The sequence below is a fragment of the Tigriopus californicus genome, chromosome 9 (assembly GCF_007210705.1).
Source record: "Tigriopus californicus strain San Diego chromosome 9, Tcal_SD_v2.1, whole genome shotgun sequence".
In the NCBI taxonomy this organism is placed as follows: Eukaryota; Metazoa; Arthropoda; class Copepoda; order Harpacticoida; family Harpacticidae; genus Tigriopus; species Tigriopus californicus.
In genome coordinates this window covers 13421601-13437570 of record NC_081448.1, presented here as the reverse complement: position 1 = coordinate 13437570, position 15970 = coordinate 13421601, and the positions used below count along the sequence as shown (strand labels likewise).

Below are 15970 nucleotides of genomic sequence, written 5' to 3'. Positions count from 1 at the left end.
AACCTTTGGTGGCTTCAAAGAGTGTATTTACGCAATATACAAGCATTAACTACATTGTCATCCAGATCATTCAGTCAATAGGCCCAGATTTCCAAGTTCTGGTACTTCTGGGAAAACTGCAGCCAGGTCTTCGACCGTGCAAGCATAAGTCAGGCCGTAGTCCAATCGGGTGGGATTATTGACACCGTCCATGACTGGATGACTATTGAGTGGAGTGCACACGGTGAAATCGTTGACCTCGTCCTCCATAAGGTAGGGGTTATTGACACCCACGAAAGCCACTCCAGCGTTCTCCAAGGGATCGAAGAGCACTCTCCAGTAATACCTGTGATAAAATCCGAAATGTGACAAGGTGTTTTAAGAACATTTTTTCGTACTTACTTTGGTGGGGCCAAGATTTTGTCCTCGGGCATGAGGAAGATTTCCACATAAGTTTGCTGAGTGTTCTTCAATTCCAAGGTACCACTGGTTCCAGTGTAAACGATTAGGTCTCTTTGGATTCCGCCCACAAAATCTCGACAAGATTGTTCCAATTGAGCCCAATGAACGCCATTGAATATCTGCCATTGCGGAGCAACGTTAATGAAGTGGAATGTCGAGTCCTAAAAATACGGCGTGATTAATCATAAGAAGAGACAAAGCCCTCTTGTCAAAGAGAGAGCCTTACCATGAAATGATAGTAGACGAAGTCAGCGTTTGGCGCCAAATGACCTCGGGACATGAAATACTCGCCATTGTCAATGTAAGACGAGATCCCCGTCAGTTGTTGAATAACAACTTCTTGGTTGTCCTGAATTTGAGAAAATGAGAACTGCATCTCCATTTGTTAACAAATTTCATTATTCTGTATAACCGTACCCGTTTGTAAGCCTCATCCACATCAAAGTCAAAGTACTCGTCGGCCTTGAAACTTGGTCGATCGTTCCCACTATCACGAGCAATGATATTTCGGTAGATGATATGAGTGGAGTAATAGCTTCGAGCTTCTTCACGGTTAAAGCATACTCTGATGGTCTCCTGAAATCCACCCAAAGTGGGATATCCAATTTGAATCTCCTCTCCATCTCCGTTGGGTCCACACGCCGTTCCTAACAATGATCAACGCAACCTTCTCTATCATCTTGTGTATGAAAATAATTCCTCACAAAGACCCTTACCCAAGTCGTTGGTGTCTTCCTTCGGTTGGGAGTTGCAGCCCAACCTCGAAAAACTAAAAGTCTCTCCATCCACACTAAAATCGGTTCCACTTACGCAACTGGAAAGTGATTAGAACCCAATTGAACCAATCCCACGTCAATCTTGTTAGAACGGATTGATGACTTACATGGCCTCGGCCATTTCGCCCCCAAGCGAGGACAGAGACGAACCAGGACACGCCAGCTTGAAGACATCCCCAGTTTCGGCCTCGATGTAGCGATTGCCGTCGCTGGTGGAACCCTCGGGCAAGACAAAGTCATCATTTTCATCTGTTATCACAGGCGGTTGGCTCGGCCAACCTGATCCACCGTCCAAACTGATGGAACATCCGGCTGGAACAAGTAATGAGGTCAAAAATGTTGAAGATACAATTGCAAAGAAGACAACAAAAATCTCTAATTTGAGATTGATGTGAGTGAGATCAAAATCAGGTTTTTCGTAGAAAACAAGCCTTAGATGTAAACAGATCTGAGGCAGTGAGACATCACATAAATCATCACCGGATTACGCTGGTCAATCGGATCCGTTTTGAGTGCATCAATCTCTGTTACCTTTGTTGGACGGAATACTGAAAGCTTGAATTGAGGCGCTAGCAATCAGGAGCGAGAAACTCAAGGAGATGAAAAACTTCATGGTGGATGACTTTGAAATCTGCCCAAGGAGTGGGAGGTGAGACTGATTTGTCTGGAAATCACAGAGTAACTCGACGGCATAACTCTCCGTCAAACTTTTATAGTTGTATTGGCTAATTATTAGCTAATCATATGCGTATATGCACATTGTCAAGTAAGAATGACGTGGCTTTTCATGTTTTACTCTTTGTGGGCTATCTTCTTTGTTTTTATCGAATAAAATGCGACTGGTCCACGATTGAGCCGTTTGTATGCATAGCATGGAAAAAAATTGAAAAAAGCAGAGGAAAGCCCGAAAGTAAGATTGTATTTGCATTTGAGTTTTTGAATATAATTTAAGCATGGTTTAAGGACATTGTTGAATTGTTAATGGCTAATTGGTTGATCAGACAAACCAATTTTCCATTCTCGAGTTTGGACTCAAGCAATTTGGGGGAAAATCATTCTGGTGTTTCGGTCAATTGATAGCTCAGTAATCGTTGAACCCAAAATAACTATTCCTTTGAGTAAAATGACTTTGTTTCAGGATCCATGAAAGAGGAACAAAATTGTCTTTTTGTATTAAACATGTTCCATTTCTCCAAATTACATTACATTTAAACGAACTACTTTTTTCACTATTGAACTGCTGGGGATCCCATTCTCAGTAACGGTAAGGAAGTCTGCAAAAGAGAGAAAAGTAAAATATGTCCATTTCATTGTTATGGTTGGCAATGTTTCCATATGATTTGTTTGACATCGAGACAGATAACCAAATTTATTGCTAAAGCAAGTTCTTTGAAACCTTAAGACAGCCTTTAAAAGTCTTTGAATATTGGTCTGTTTGTTTTCCCATTTACCCTCTTTAAGAAACTCAACCAAGAATGAAATATAGGAAATGCTGAGCCCCTAAGCACCGTTCACAGACATCAATTTTAAACCAGGGAAAACCATGCGAATCAAATGTTTCCAGATTTTTTAATTTGCAACAATAGAACAATACTGTTGGTAGTCTTGAAAAAGAGATAAACAGTCATTTGAAGTCATCCATATATAAAATGTTACAAAGTTTGCGTCAATATAGCACTGAGCAATTTTGCGTTATACATTGGTGGCAAAATTTAGCTCGGGTTTTATGATAATTTGCAGGAAAGAGTGAAAAAATGATTTGATAATATCTTGGACCAAAATACGTCAAATATTCAAGAGCGTTGCCCAAATTGCTGAAAAATTCAATGTAGTATTCTCTGTTATGATGATGATTTTGAGCAGTACCATTCACATTCTTAACTGCTTTTATAATTTTTTATTCCCTATCGTTGCCAAAATAATTAAAGAAACGAAAAAAAAACCAGGATATTGGTTTATCCAAATCTTTGAGAATTTGGTTCGGAAACATAAAAGTGAGGTCACAAAAAGCCTATCAAGCTCGAAAAGGTGAGGGAGGTAGCAGGGCTTCTGCTTAGCGGATTTTTGCATCCCTCTTGGGCTTCGATTAAAGCGTTTTGAGACTTTCAACTTTACGTAGTCCATTACGATATTTCTTTTAATTCACTCTTGACTCGACGGCTCTTGTGTCAAGGGCATTGAACTGATAAGAATGTGATTTTTCAAATTTCATTTCGGTCAGGCAGGGAAATATATATAGCTAAGTGGTTAGAGCAGTCTCCTAGTACGAGGCAGATATCTGTTTGATTCTTCTCTCCGATCTTTCTCAAGGAAAATTTAAGAACCTTACCACACCCACTGATGGAAAACCAATATGATACGGGTTTCTGCATTGCCTATAGGAATGTTGTATCATTGATATGATGGCTGGCTGCTCTGGTCGGACGAGGCTCACCCCTCAAACCTTAGCAGCCAAAATAAAAAAGGCATACAGAGTATGGAAGCAAACTTTAGACCAACTTCACTCAATGATCATACACATAAAGCAGGTCTAATTCGCAATTAACGACTTGAAATCATTTGGGAGATTAAAGTAAACTAATTTTGAAGCATAGGTTTTTTTGATCAGACCAAACATATTGAAATGAGAGGCCAAAAGAAGAAATTGTCGCATCTTCTCCATCCTGGATTCACTGGAGCATTAGCAGCAGCAATTGCTGTTAACAGTCAAGCCATCACTCTCAATGTTTGGAAGGCTATTGTACATGACAAGGGCCTTCAAAGGCCCCAGGGAAGTGGTGGGCATAACAAAATATGGATTCCAGGGGTTTTGCTTCATATCCAGGGTTGCATTTTGAGAGACCCCATGACTTCCAGGAATTCCATGGCAAAACAACTTAATGTGAAAGAGAGGACGATCAGAACTAAAGTTCACGACAATCGTCATCAGAAAGCATACTTTGGGACCCCAGGATATCTCCTAAAAATGTCAATGAAGGAAAAGTGTGACAATAGTAATGAATTGCTTCCAATAGGATCAAGATTGCCCACAAGGGGCGCCACTAGGCTGTCTTAGCATGATTGAAATTTGAAAATTGAATTTCCGTCACATGACTAACAACTTTTCATGTCAGGTTGAATTTACGTTTGAAATGAGATCAGCTCAAAATAGTATCACAAAGTTACAAAATTTTACGCAAAACTGGTGGATCCATTTTCACTTTTTGCCTCAAAGTTCAACTCTGGAACCCTAATGAATTTGGTTTGCCTCAAGGTTCAAGGACTGAGCTTTAAGACCAAATGGGAAAACAAAGCCATGAGCTGTGAGTATAATAATATTTTAGCGTCATTGCAATACTATTTCCTGTTGATCTCATTTCAAACATAGTCTCCACATGGTATTATTGCTAATTAGTTGTAAAACACATATTCAATTTTCTTATTTCATTCATCCTCAGCCCTTCTGCCTCTAATGGTGAATCTGGACCCTATTTGAATCACTTTGATCCACTGTTGCAAGAAAGTCAACTGAAGGAAAGTTCAATAACACCAAATTAAAGATTTAATCAAATAAGATGATCTTGTAAAGCACTGATATGACGGATACCAAGCAAGATCAAGAAATGAGGTTCAGCGTTACCGCCGAAGGAAACATCATGGTCCTGTGCCTGCTGGTCAGAAGATGCGTTCTGTACTACAGAACCTTGAGGCTTAGTTTTGCCAAGTTGAATGGAGGGGTATTAATGCTTGACCCAGGATGGTGGCTCATAATACGCGTTAAATAAGGTTCAGACATTCTGTGGGCCAGTGTGCTGACTTTGGCTAGCAGAAATGTGGCCCAGCTCAAGTCTGCATTTGAACCCACTTGACTTTTCTGAGTAACCTGTAGAGGAGAAAAGGAAGCCAATTAAACCACTCATTCAAACTTGGTCTTGCTTAAGGTGTACATTTTCAAGAGATGGGGCTCAATGACTGAACAATAAATACATTCCTAAGAGCTTCACAAGTGTCCAATCTCAAAGCAAAGCTGTTATTGGTGCTCAAGGTGGTCACATTCTATGAAATCTAGTCACTGATCCCAACTTCTTGATTCCTTTTTTATTTTCTATGTACAGTGAAATCCGGGTATGTGAACCTCAAAAAAATATTATGAAAAGTGTTTATATTCAGATTGTTCCTGAAACCAAACTCGGCTTTTCTGATGGGTTATGATGTAATAATATTGAGCAGGGCTTGAGAAACGCCCTTATTAGTAACGGCTCTAGTTGTAACTCATTAATTTTTGAGTAACCTTTTCGTTTATGCATTACATTTCTGCAAAAGTAACGGTATAAATAACGGAACTGGTTTTTAGCCCTCCCGTTAAGGTTACTTTCTTCATTTTTAGACGAGGAAATGGAAAATGCATAAAGCATTCCTCACCAGTTTTGTTAAAAGTTCCGTCTCAGAAAAAGTGATTTATTTGCTAGTGATGAGATCAAATAAATAGATTGCCACTGGGGTTATCAATTCACATTTTCTGTGACGTATGAAATTACTAGTTGCATGGCAGAAACCAACAAGTTAGCCTCAAAATGAAACCCTATTTTTCCTCTCGGCAAACCAGTGGAATAAATACCTTATGTTAACTCTTTTCGAATCATTAAAAGAAAGATGAACACTGTTTTGTAAAAGTAAAAAATATATAAAGCAAACAACCCTTAATCCTTTAAACCTTGTAGCCTTTCACTCTTGTCCATTCGTCATTAGTTTCTGGTCATATTTTCCAAACGTGAAGATATGTTATAAAAAGGGTTTTTTTTGCAATTTTAGGTCATATTTCGTTCTGCAAAAGTAATGGTAATCGTAACACGTTACTTTTTCCGCAAAAGTAATGATAACGGTAATGCGTTACTTTTTCTAAAAAGTAACAGGAAGGGTAACGCTTCAAGTCCTGGCAACGAGTTATGACTGATGACTAATGAATGCAAAGAGCAATTTTATTTAGTGCTGGGTCAATTCCGTCAAAAATTGGACTCGTATGAGTCCTCTAAATTTTTGACTTTTAGCGGGACTCGCCGAGTCCGGACTCGAGTCTGACAGATGGCTCGAGTCTTTTACTAGAGTCAGGTCAAGCAAAAAGAACTTGTCTGGCGAAATTCATAGAAAAAAAAATATGTTTTTTTACGATAAGCCGGGCTCAAGTCCTTTCTAAAAGACTCGAATCCGGTCAGTTGTTTCAAGATCGGGTAAAAAACTCGAGGGCATTCTGATTCGTGTCCAGGATTGCCCAACACTTTTATTAATCCTCGAGCATACTGTATTGCATCATTCATTGAACATTTTTTTTTTGCTGTTTGGCCACTTTGATTTTGATAGATATAGTATATCATTACTATTTTTAAGTTTCATACCATTCAAGTAGTTTCTTGTTTAAACATTGAAACGAATTCAGCAACTCAACTTTTTGTTGGGTTGTCCAAGCAGGAAAATACAGATTTGCAGAATTTTTTTTTGTTTTTCCCAAAAATTGTTAGTATATCCGCATTCTGTAACTTGGATTGGTTTCTTTAACCTAGTTTTGGAAAGCAAAAAAAAAAAAAAACACGTTTTTTTTTATAAAAATGGATGTGCGTATGTCAGGATCGGTCCTATGGCCGAAGTTCATTTAATGATATTTCACTGTACCTTTCTTTGGTCACAATATATTATCAAAAATTTATCCAACTTGAAAATGTTTGCCTCCGAACCCTGTATGCTGTAAATCTTGTTTGGATGCGACCTGTCAAACGAAGATTATGGGATACGCAAACAAGTATTCTAATGATGTATTATACCCGTAGCCTGTATGCTCTTGAGTAAATTGCTGCTTTTTTATTCTCATTCCGCGACAAGCAAGTTCAGGTGAGATTAATTGTCAGAATCTTTGAGGAATGTTTGTTGTGTTTGTGTGTGATTTGATGATCAATGCAAGGTACGATTTACGTTTGCACTTAGGCTAAGAGGAAACTTGATTGCACTATTCTATCGATGATTGAAACCAATCATCTTAATCTGCTAGGTTCGAATGTTTCCTTCAGCATATGTTTACAATCTTATTTCTATAAATTTCCGCTTAGGGAAGACGGTGTCTTACTGATTCAAATGTTTCATTTTCCTGGTCCTAATTTCTTTAACAATAAACATAGGAGTAATTCGAAATGATTCACCGCCACTAGCTACTTAAAACAACCAGGGTTGTCGTCTCCTTCTTCACAGTTTTGTTTCTTTTTTCTAGGTACCGAGAAGTAAAACAAAGAAACAAAACTGTGAAGAAGGAGACGACAACCCTGGTTGTTTTAAGTAGCTAGTGGCGGTGAATCATTTCGAATTGCTTCTATCTTTATTGTTAAAAAAAAGAGGACCAGGTAAATGAAACATTTGAACCAGTAAGACTCGGTACTTTCCTCGGTACTTTCCTACATACTCCCCATACGTATATCTACTCTTGCTGACCCAACCAATAAAACCAATTCGTCCTTAGGATTCTTTTTCTCTCTGTTATTTGAATTCAGAACTCAAAACTGATCGAGCAAGGTCAGTTCTCACATTCATGTTGACCCGTGTTCCAGTTCCATCACTCATGGGAAGCCCATCTATCGCCATCTGGGTGGCGTGAACTCCATTGAAAGCCCAGGAACCAACGGCTTTTGTCAATGACGGAGAGGAACGTATCAGCGAGACTCTGCGAGACACTTTCGTTTCAAATGCACCAACGCCAGCCTTCACAGATCCTAAAACAAATAGAGAAGCCAAACTTTGGGGAGACAAAAATAATATTAGTAGTCTTTGGATCCTTGTCGCTGCCTTTCTGCCAACAAACGGATCAGCCGAGTGAAATGAAGACTAATGGCACTCATTAGTCACGAGGTCTGTCTAATTGATCATGCATCGAACTTCTAACTTCGAAAGTGGAACTACTCATTCAAGATGAATGGTAACGGAACCAACTCTTCTTGCCCATTTGGGGGCTCTGATCCAATCACACCCCTTTTGGTGACGGTTCAATCGGTGATTGCGGTCATGGCCATCTTTGGGAACAGCATGATCCTGTTCTTGATCTTGTTCCACAAACATAGTGTCCATTGTTCCACATCACTTCAACATCACTCGGCCACCAACAATCTATTCGTGGCGGCCTTGGCCTTCTCGGACCTTTTGGTGGGCTTCAACATTCCGTTCTACATCACGTTCTACTTTGACGTGCCCTACAAGTGTAATCGGTCTGTTTGTATGGTGCGATATGTGGTGGCGTTGTATGTGACGGTGTTATCAGTGTTGCTATTACTTGGTGTGGCCGTCGATCGTTATTTGGCCATCGTTCATCCGCTCAAATATCACAAAATCATGCGGTTTCGCCTTGCCAAGTAAGTGCACGTCTTTAGAGAGTGTCTCCTCTAATCTCTTTGTTTCGCCTTTATGACCTGTATTGTTGGCTAATTAGTATTTCGTTACTCACCGTCGATTTTTAGCGTGCTATTATGCTCTACCCTAATCTGGAGATCTTTCTTGACTCAACATGAGTCGGAAAATTGATGTCATTTATGATTAGTATATGGTATGGCTTGACTTTAAGTCTTGAAGGGCAAGGGTAAATCATTCTTGGTAAAATGTGATATTCCCTCTTTTATTTTATTGCGAGACAGTAACTTGAATGCCACAATTGCTTGGAATACGTAGAAGAGAAGGAGGCATTCCCACGTTGCATTTATCTCGGAAGAATACTGCCAATTAAAGGTTTCGGCCTTTCACTGCGCCTAATTTAACATATGTGCTGTATACATAATAGTATCGTATCTATCTTTGTGACCCCATTTTTGCGCAGCATATTGGTTATTGCTTTGTCACGGTAACTAATTTGGTTTGAACTGGAAACGTTCCAAAACATCGGAAAGTTCCCGAACCAACGTGTTCTTGTGGTAAGCTTACTTTAAGTTAAGAGAAAAGACTCTTTTGGTACACGGCAATTGGATTTGTCGACAGAGCCTCTGTCAAGGTTTGACGATTACCACTCACGCAAGCAAACTCAGACCGGTAAAGAATGGCACCTTGTCACCAAGGGACTAAAACCCTAATTTCTTGAAACTATGTTTCTACCAAGTATAATCAGAGGATATGTTCTTCAAATACATTCTTCAGTCAATGTGATGCTGATATCTGTCTTAGAAGCTAATGAGTATCTAATATAACTAATTGATTCGTACGTAAGCTTGGAAAGCATAAAAAAGGAATATGAGAAGGCTTTTCCAAAAATGAAATGCAAGCCATTCTATGTGTTAAAAAACAAAGAAGTAATGGCAGTGGTTTTATTTCCATGGGAATTCATTCCTGGCATTTTATTTGTCTCTGAAAGGTCACTGGATGGTGGCTTTTGACTAGTTATATATTGTTCGTATTTAGAGGTCTTTTATTGCAACTTTAAATGCAAAAAGTCTGGCAAACCCTATTGTCGCCATGAACTTGTTGGGTGAGGAGATGAATGCTGGCGTGAACACTATATAGAAGTCATCCCCAAGGTTTCGAATGTAAGGGTTATTCTTGGCCCTCGAGACACTTCCCAGTTGCATAATTGAAGGCAAAATAACATCACAAATGTTTTTTGCAACGTTGCAGTATTATCAGCTAGAGTCTAACTTGCTCATAAGCAAAATGTCTCCAAGTCCTGAACCAAATGAGCAATTGATATCGACATAAAACTGTAACGTGGTTGAGGAGAGCTGCCAACCGGAACATCCAAGACAAGTGATGGTTCTAGGGTTTGAAGCCTCTGACAACAAGGTTACGCATGCCTTCTGTTGTTTCAGTTGTTGTATTGCTGTATGTATTTCGGGGACTCCTTTGTATGGGTACAAGAAGGTTAGAGTCTTGTCCCAGGTTTCCCATAAGCCTCTTATAATATTCCTTTCATTAAATGCTAAATTGAATAAGCCTTTTACTCGCTAGTCAATGAAATTTTCCCAGTTATTCTTACCCTGTACTCTTTGCATTCAATCACTGCACTCCATGGTTGTAATTTGACCGATGCCTAATCATATTTTTTGTTCCGACAGGACCATAGGTAGATCTACAGTTTTACATGATGGCAACTGCTACATTCTGTAGTGTTTTTTTTCAATTGAAATTTAGAGATCAGTCCTTGCCATTGCTTCGATTCAAGAAACACTCTCAGAAGACACGACGTCATCCTACGTTTTGGGTCAAATAAAGAAAAACTATGCTGAGTCCTTGAAATGCACAAAGCACTGTAATGACCCATCTTGTCATGACTGAGGGATTTCTCTATCTTATGCGTCTTGCTTTAGCCCAACATTGGTATGTCTGTTACTGGTTGGCAACACGAGCGATCATGTCTAACAAACCTCTGAACTATACTATTGGCCAGCAAAAAATTATGCTCCATGTTCTCAAGAAGTTAGGTGCAGATATGTTCTGATAGTTATCAACAGAACTATTCTACCCTTTCTGGACTTGCTTGCACGCTGGGAATGACATATCTTGTCTTCGAACTTGAGGCCGGAAAGAGGTTATTTATGTGTGGCAGCCTCCAAAACGATAAGGAAGCTTGGAAAGAACCGACCTTTTACTCGCAGCTCTTTTCTACTTTGCAGAAGAATCATAGCGTTCGTGTACATTTACGTGGCCATCATCGTTTTAGCTCCCTTATACAGCTCCTTACAATGGGATAAACCGGAGGAATGCGATCTCGTTTATGTACTTTCGGTGAGTTTTGAACTTTCTGAGTAAGATACCAACCAATCTAATCTCAACTTTATTCGCAGTTCAATTATACCTTTTTTGTGGTTCTGTGCCATGTCTTCTTGACCTTGGTGGTCACACTTATCCTCTACTATAAGATTTTCCGAGAGGCATGGCAGCAACTTCAATCTGCATTCACTTTGAAGGCCATTCAAATTCATCAAGAGGCCAAAACCACGAAGATGATGGTTCTCATCCTGAGCGTCCACATGTTTAGCCTCATCCCCTACCTCATTGTGGTCATTATGCGATACTATTGTTCGGAGGACATGGCTGGCTCCCTCAGTGACGCCAAAAAGGTGGGTGTGCCTTGACGTGATATCAAATTTCAATTGTGTTTTTTCGCTAACTAGTCCCATTGCGATTAATCAATTTGCCGACGCATTCAGAAGCTTTCTTTGCCCAAGTTGATATGTTATTGAATTTGGTATTTTAGGTCGTGGTCATTTTTTACTTTGGAAAGTCCGCTGCTAATCCGGTCATCTACGGGTGGAAGAATAAGGAATTAAGGCATTCGTTTATACGGCTAGTTTTTGGATCTGACCAATCCCATCGCCACTCGTCAGCCAAAATGTGTTTTCTAGATCACGTGGGCGTGGCTCTGGTGGCCACTACACAAATTTGGAATGCCAAGAAAACGGATAAGACACGAAAACCAGTTTCGGAAGGTGACAAGGAATCGTTTAGTCGTAATCTTCAACACAATGCGCGGGAATTCTACAGCCTTGATGAATCGACCATGATCCCTCGGGACAGTTGTCAAGTGGAATTAGTCAATATTCTCAACCTCTGCGAAAGCGAAACTCAATCAGAAACTACAAAACTGTGAATATGGAATGGACTTTTTGATAAAACATTAACAAAGAATATACCTCAAAGACCCCAACTTATTAAACTTCTGTCACGCAAGTTGCACCACCAGATCTCGCAACCTTGTCGATACTGTCCTTTTTTCGTCGGTTAGTACTCCCTTCAAGTTAAACAACTTTTTTGAGGACAGCGTTACCACCGGAAAACTCTAACAAGTAGTTTTTTTCCTACAAATTTTGAAGTTATTTGTTTGATACCAAAAGTAAATCGGTTTTTTATATGGCAGTACAGTATATGGCAGCCTAGCCATGTCAGGGGAAATGGAGAGAGTATGTTTTTAAACATCCATTTTGATGCCTAGGGGAAGTGTAAAAGAATTTGTAATTAGTTTACAAGTTCCTCTGTGAACATTTTCTTTAGTGAGGTATCGAGGAATAATCAATGATATTATCGATATTCACCTACAAATGGTAAACCGAGAATGATCTAAAGGTAGAAATTAAATAAATATAAATGTAACCTTAAACATTTTGTGATACATCATTAGCGCAATTCCTCAACTCCAAAAAGATAACGGGAGAAGTGTTCGGCCTCCAAATAAATCATGAGCACGATCTTGCCGTTGGATTTCTTCATGATTTCTGACCTCAAGGACCATTGTTTCTCGGTTTGGACCAAACCTCTGTGGACTCTCGCTTTTTGTTGGTCCGCTACCTCAACCAATCCCACCAACACACTTTTTTTTAACTCACCGTGACTAGAATCACTGATTGAAAAGAGACCAAGTCCCATTCATTTGTACTTTAAGAGAAAGCGTGTCTTAAAAGAACATTCTTAACAGGCAATCGTTCAATGTTTCCAATGATTTGGGACATTTCTCGTTCTTATTCAAATATTTTTTTGCCATGTTTTTTCAAGCTCCTATGAAAAAGTTCATCTTCGATTCGATTCCAAGCAGAGGACATGTTCGAATCTTATTTCCCATTTTCTCATCCGTTCCAGTCAAGAATTTGAATTCTGTTCTCGTTCCATGTGACCTCTGGCAATTGAACCAAACATGAACACACAAGACTGCGAACGAGCATGGGCGAACTTGGCGTGGAACCCATTCAAAATTGGTAGTCTCTGGCCTAGAAAAAGCCCCTTTTTGGAAGGAAATGTCATTTCGCCTTGGCCCTGCTAGCTAGCTAGCAAGCTACGTAGTTAGCTAGCGCCATAAGTCGTTTATACCAATATGGATAGAGGAGAGCTAGAGCTTGGCACAAGAACCGGAATATTGATTAACCACATTATTCTATGGATCAGTGCGCTTGCCATTGTTCCATGGCAGTCATTCATTTTCATATAAAATTCATTAAGTGGATCTATTTGACTTTGACCCTAGCCCAGGCGTACATAGTTGTATCTACCAAGACAAGATACGTAATTCATTTCGGGAAAGCTAATTCGGTGTGTCTAGAATGATATTGAGAAACCTAAGGAAGCCCAACGTGTTGTACATCAAGTCTTCTCCTCCGGGAAGATTGTTTCTTAAGATATGGACTGGCTACTTCTGAAACGAAGGGACGACGACCCCGTCGAACATCATCATAAGAAGGTTTTGATTGCAAGAAAGCTCACAACCGTGACACGTATATACATTGCCTTGCTTGCATACATAGATACATGCAGTATGTACCTTAGTCAATAGAGAAGCGAATGCATAGAGCAAGAAAAATGTGAGAAGTCGGTATGATTGATGGAGGATACGCACTCATCACCATAGGATATGGACATGATTTTTCTCCTCCACAGACGATGGTGGGCTTCGATGAGGGCGAGTGAATCAATTTGTGTTCCAACATTTTCTTTCAAACAGAACGAAGAGTGGAAAAAGGCTTGGAGCCCTCTGGCAATACAGTGCCATATCTTTCCAAGGTCTGTTTGTGGTACTTTTGAAGTGTGTCGAGGATGACGACCGCAGGAGGCCGCAATTGAAGGCTTCAAAGGCTCAAACCAATGTCACTCAAATAAACAATGACATGCTTGCTCTGAAGAGGTGAAGGTCATGTTCCACCGGATTAGTGTCATGGATTTGGCAAGAGGGACCATTCTTGTCCCAAGTCTGGTTGGAACGGAGAGCCCTTTCATGCTATGACAGCTGGGAAGTTCTCATTTCTCAAATAGATGATGATGATGATGATGATGATGTCTTAACATGATGAGCGAAGATCCCAAATCCCCTCATCAGATCGACTGTGGACCAAAATTATTGATCGTTGAGTGCATTTCTGGTTTCCATCGATCGGAGAAAATCGAGGAATGCTGTTCCCTCCTAGTGAAAAATAAGGACCGTTCTGGTTTTTTGTATATCTAAAGAGAACGATCCGTCTTGGTAGTTTCGACAAGAATCAAGAAAAGCCAATAAGTCACAAGGTTCCAAGTTGAAAGTTATGCCAGAATCAGCTATTACTGCCTATCAGATGTTATTCAGGGGAAAGTTAGACAAGGTACTACTGCTTTGTGGGCCTTTGATTAGTTTTGATTCCCGGTGTGTCTAGGCACTACAAACGAACAGATATTACGTAACTCTGATCACGACCATAAACGCCGAAAGAAAGCGGAAAGGAACCAGAATTGGAAAAAGTGACAACCGAACCAAACAGACCTTTGAATGGGCTCATTCGTGTCTGCCTGAATAATAATTAGCCTCAGAATGCGGTCAAAGGTAAATAAACTAGGCTGAACACTCCGGAATTCGACAACTCGAGACCAAGCTTAAACAAACTACGTCCATGGTTTGCATTCAAGTCAATATTAAAACAATCGGAGTTTGATTTATACTCCTCTACAAGTTTTCATACGAAGGTGAACAAATTTGATAGGGAACTTAACACATTTCACTTGCCAAGGCCTCAATGAAACGACCTTGGATAATAATGTAGACTTTTAGCGCAACGTTTGCCGTCTCTCAATTCTCATGGGAACACTATTGTGAGTGCCACATGTTCCTAACCGTAGTTGCTCGTACCTTGCTTGGCATTGGTCCTCATTCAAAGTACCCTTTGGTTTACCTTTGGCAACACCACCATGGCAAGGACCAGGACAAGCACGTACTGTACATTTGACTATTACTCTTGTCCTAGACTCCATGATCAATAGCCGGTTTGTAGATGCAGAGACAAATAGTTGTTCAGACAGGGCCCCATTAGCTCAAAGGCATCTAGTTGACCCTTTTGAAACGCCTTTTTCATTAGCGTCAAGCCCACGCTAGCTCAATTGATTGGGTTAGGGGGCGAAAGCGAATGGTGTTCCGTTTACATGACCAAGTCGGAGAAGGCTTATCCAAGACCTGTCAACCATGGTTCAAGCCACCGCTTTCACGTGAAAAGAGTGAGTGGGTATTTTCTCGTTCATGACAACGAGTAGTGTTGCAAGTCCACGACAAAGACAGTGGGGGCTCTTGTTCTGTACACCAATAGATTGAAAGTTTCTTGACGATGACACAGATTTTTTGGTAGGGAAGAATAAAGGCCGGTCTAAGAGGAATACTGTGGTTGTTGTTGTTGTTGCTTTGCCTGCTACTTTCCCTGCACTTCCCAAAGTACTATATCGAACTTTTAGCGTGGCTTTGTTGGTGAACAATAAATTTGTTGTCGTTCAGCGAGCAGTTGTAGAGAAAAGTGGGCAATATAAAAACTTTGACAGCCAAGTTCTTTCTCCATTAGCATTGGTACTCCAAGAAGTGTTTGTTTTACGGGGCACCTCTCAAAAAGCTTTACGTTTCTAATCTCAATTTCCTTCTTGTCAAAGTTCACGCTTGGCTCATTTCGTCATTTTAGGTCCAATTCGGGGTTTGTGTACAACTTCTGTGTGCTTCACGTCATTTGAAAATCCCAAGATGTCAAGAAATTCTGAGGACTCAATTTAGTTCAAGAGGAAGCCATCAAACCGAATTTGGATTAAGTATGAAATTGGATCCCAGACGATGGGGAACCAATGTGATTTAGGACACCATTTTTATGTGCGTTAGTACTGACTCGTTTCTTCGCCAGAAAATCCATCACTATTGTCGAGGGAGTTGAAGGCTTTGATTGCATGAATGTGTTGGCAAGAAAATTATAGTATTATTTGTGGACCTCTTGTCATGGTTTAATGGAGTGGAAACACCATCTCGCAATACTATGCAAGGACCACGAACCCAGTAATTT

At 40.1% G+C, this 15970-nt stretch overlaps 2 protein-coding genes across 2 annotated transcripts in view; one reads left to right on the top strand and one right to left on the bottom strand.

The window, feature by feature from the left end:
• The window catches only part of LOC131886751 (uncharacterized), a 5418-nt gene extending 3338 nt beyond the window's left edge, over positions 1-2080 (bottom strand). Inside the window, exons 1-7 of the mRNA XM_059235148.1 lie at positions 1749-2080; positions 1325-1529; positions 1158-1255; positions 859-1088; positions 668-790; positions 382-602; positions 68-325 (exon numbers count right to left, since the gene is read on the bottom strand). Coding sequence (XP_059091131.1) covers positions 68-325; positions 382-602; positions 668-790; positions 859-1088; positions 1158-1255; positions 1325-1529; positions 1749-1830 — 1217 coding nt within the window. The 5' untranslated portion in view covers positions 1831-2080. The remainder of the gene's footprint in view (positions 1-67; positions 326-381; positions 603-667; positions 791-858; positions 1089-1157; positions 1256-1324; positions 1530-1748) is intronic.
• LOC131886831 (adenosine receptor A2b-like) lies at positions 1599-11884 on the top strand. The gene is made up of 5 exons (XM_059235248.1): positions 1599-1866; positions 7787-8581; positions 10823-10934; positions 10994-11269; positions 11407-11884. The coding sequence occupies exons 2-5, from the start codon at positions 8145-8147 to the stop codon at positions 11797-11799; spliced, it is 1218 nt and encodes a 405-aa protein (XP_059091231.1). The 5' UTR covers positions 1599-1866; positions 7787-8144; the 3' UTR covers positions 11800-11884.
• The last annotated feature ends 4086 nt before the right edge of the window (positions 11885-15970 follow it).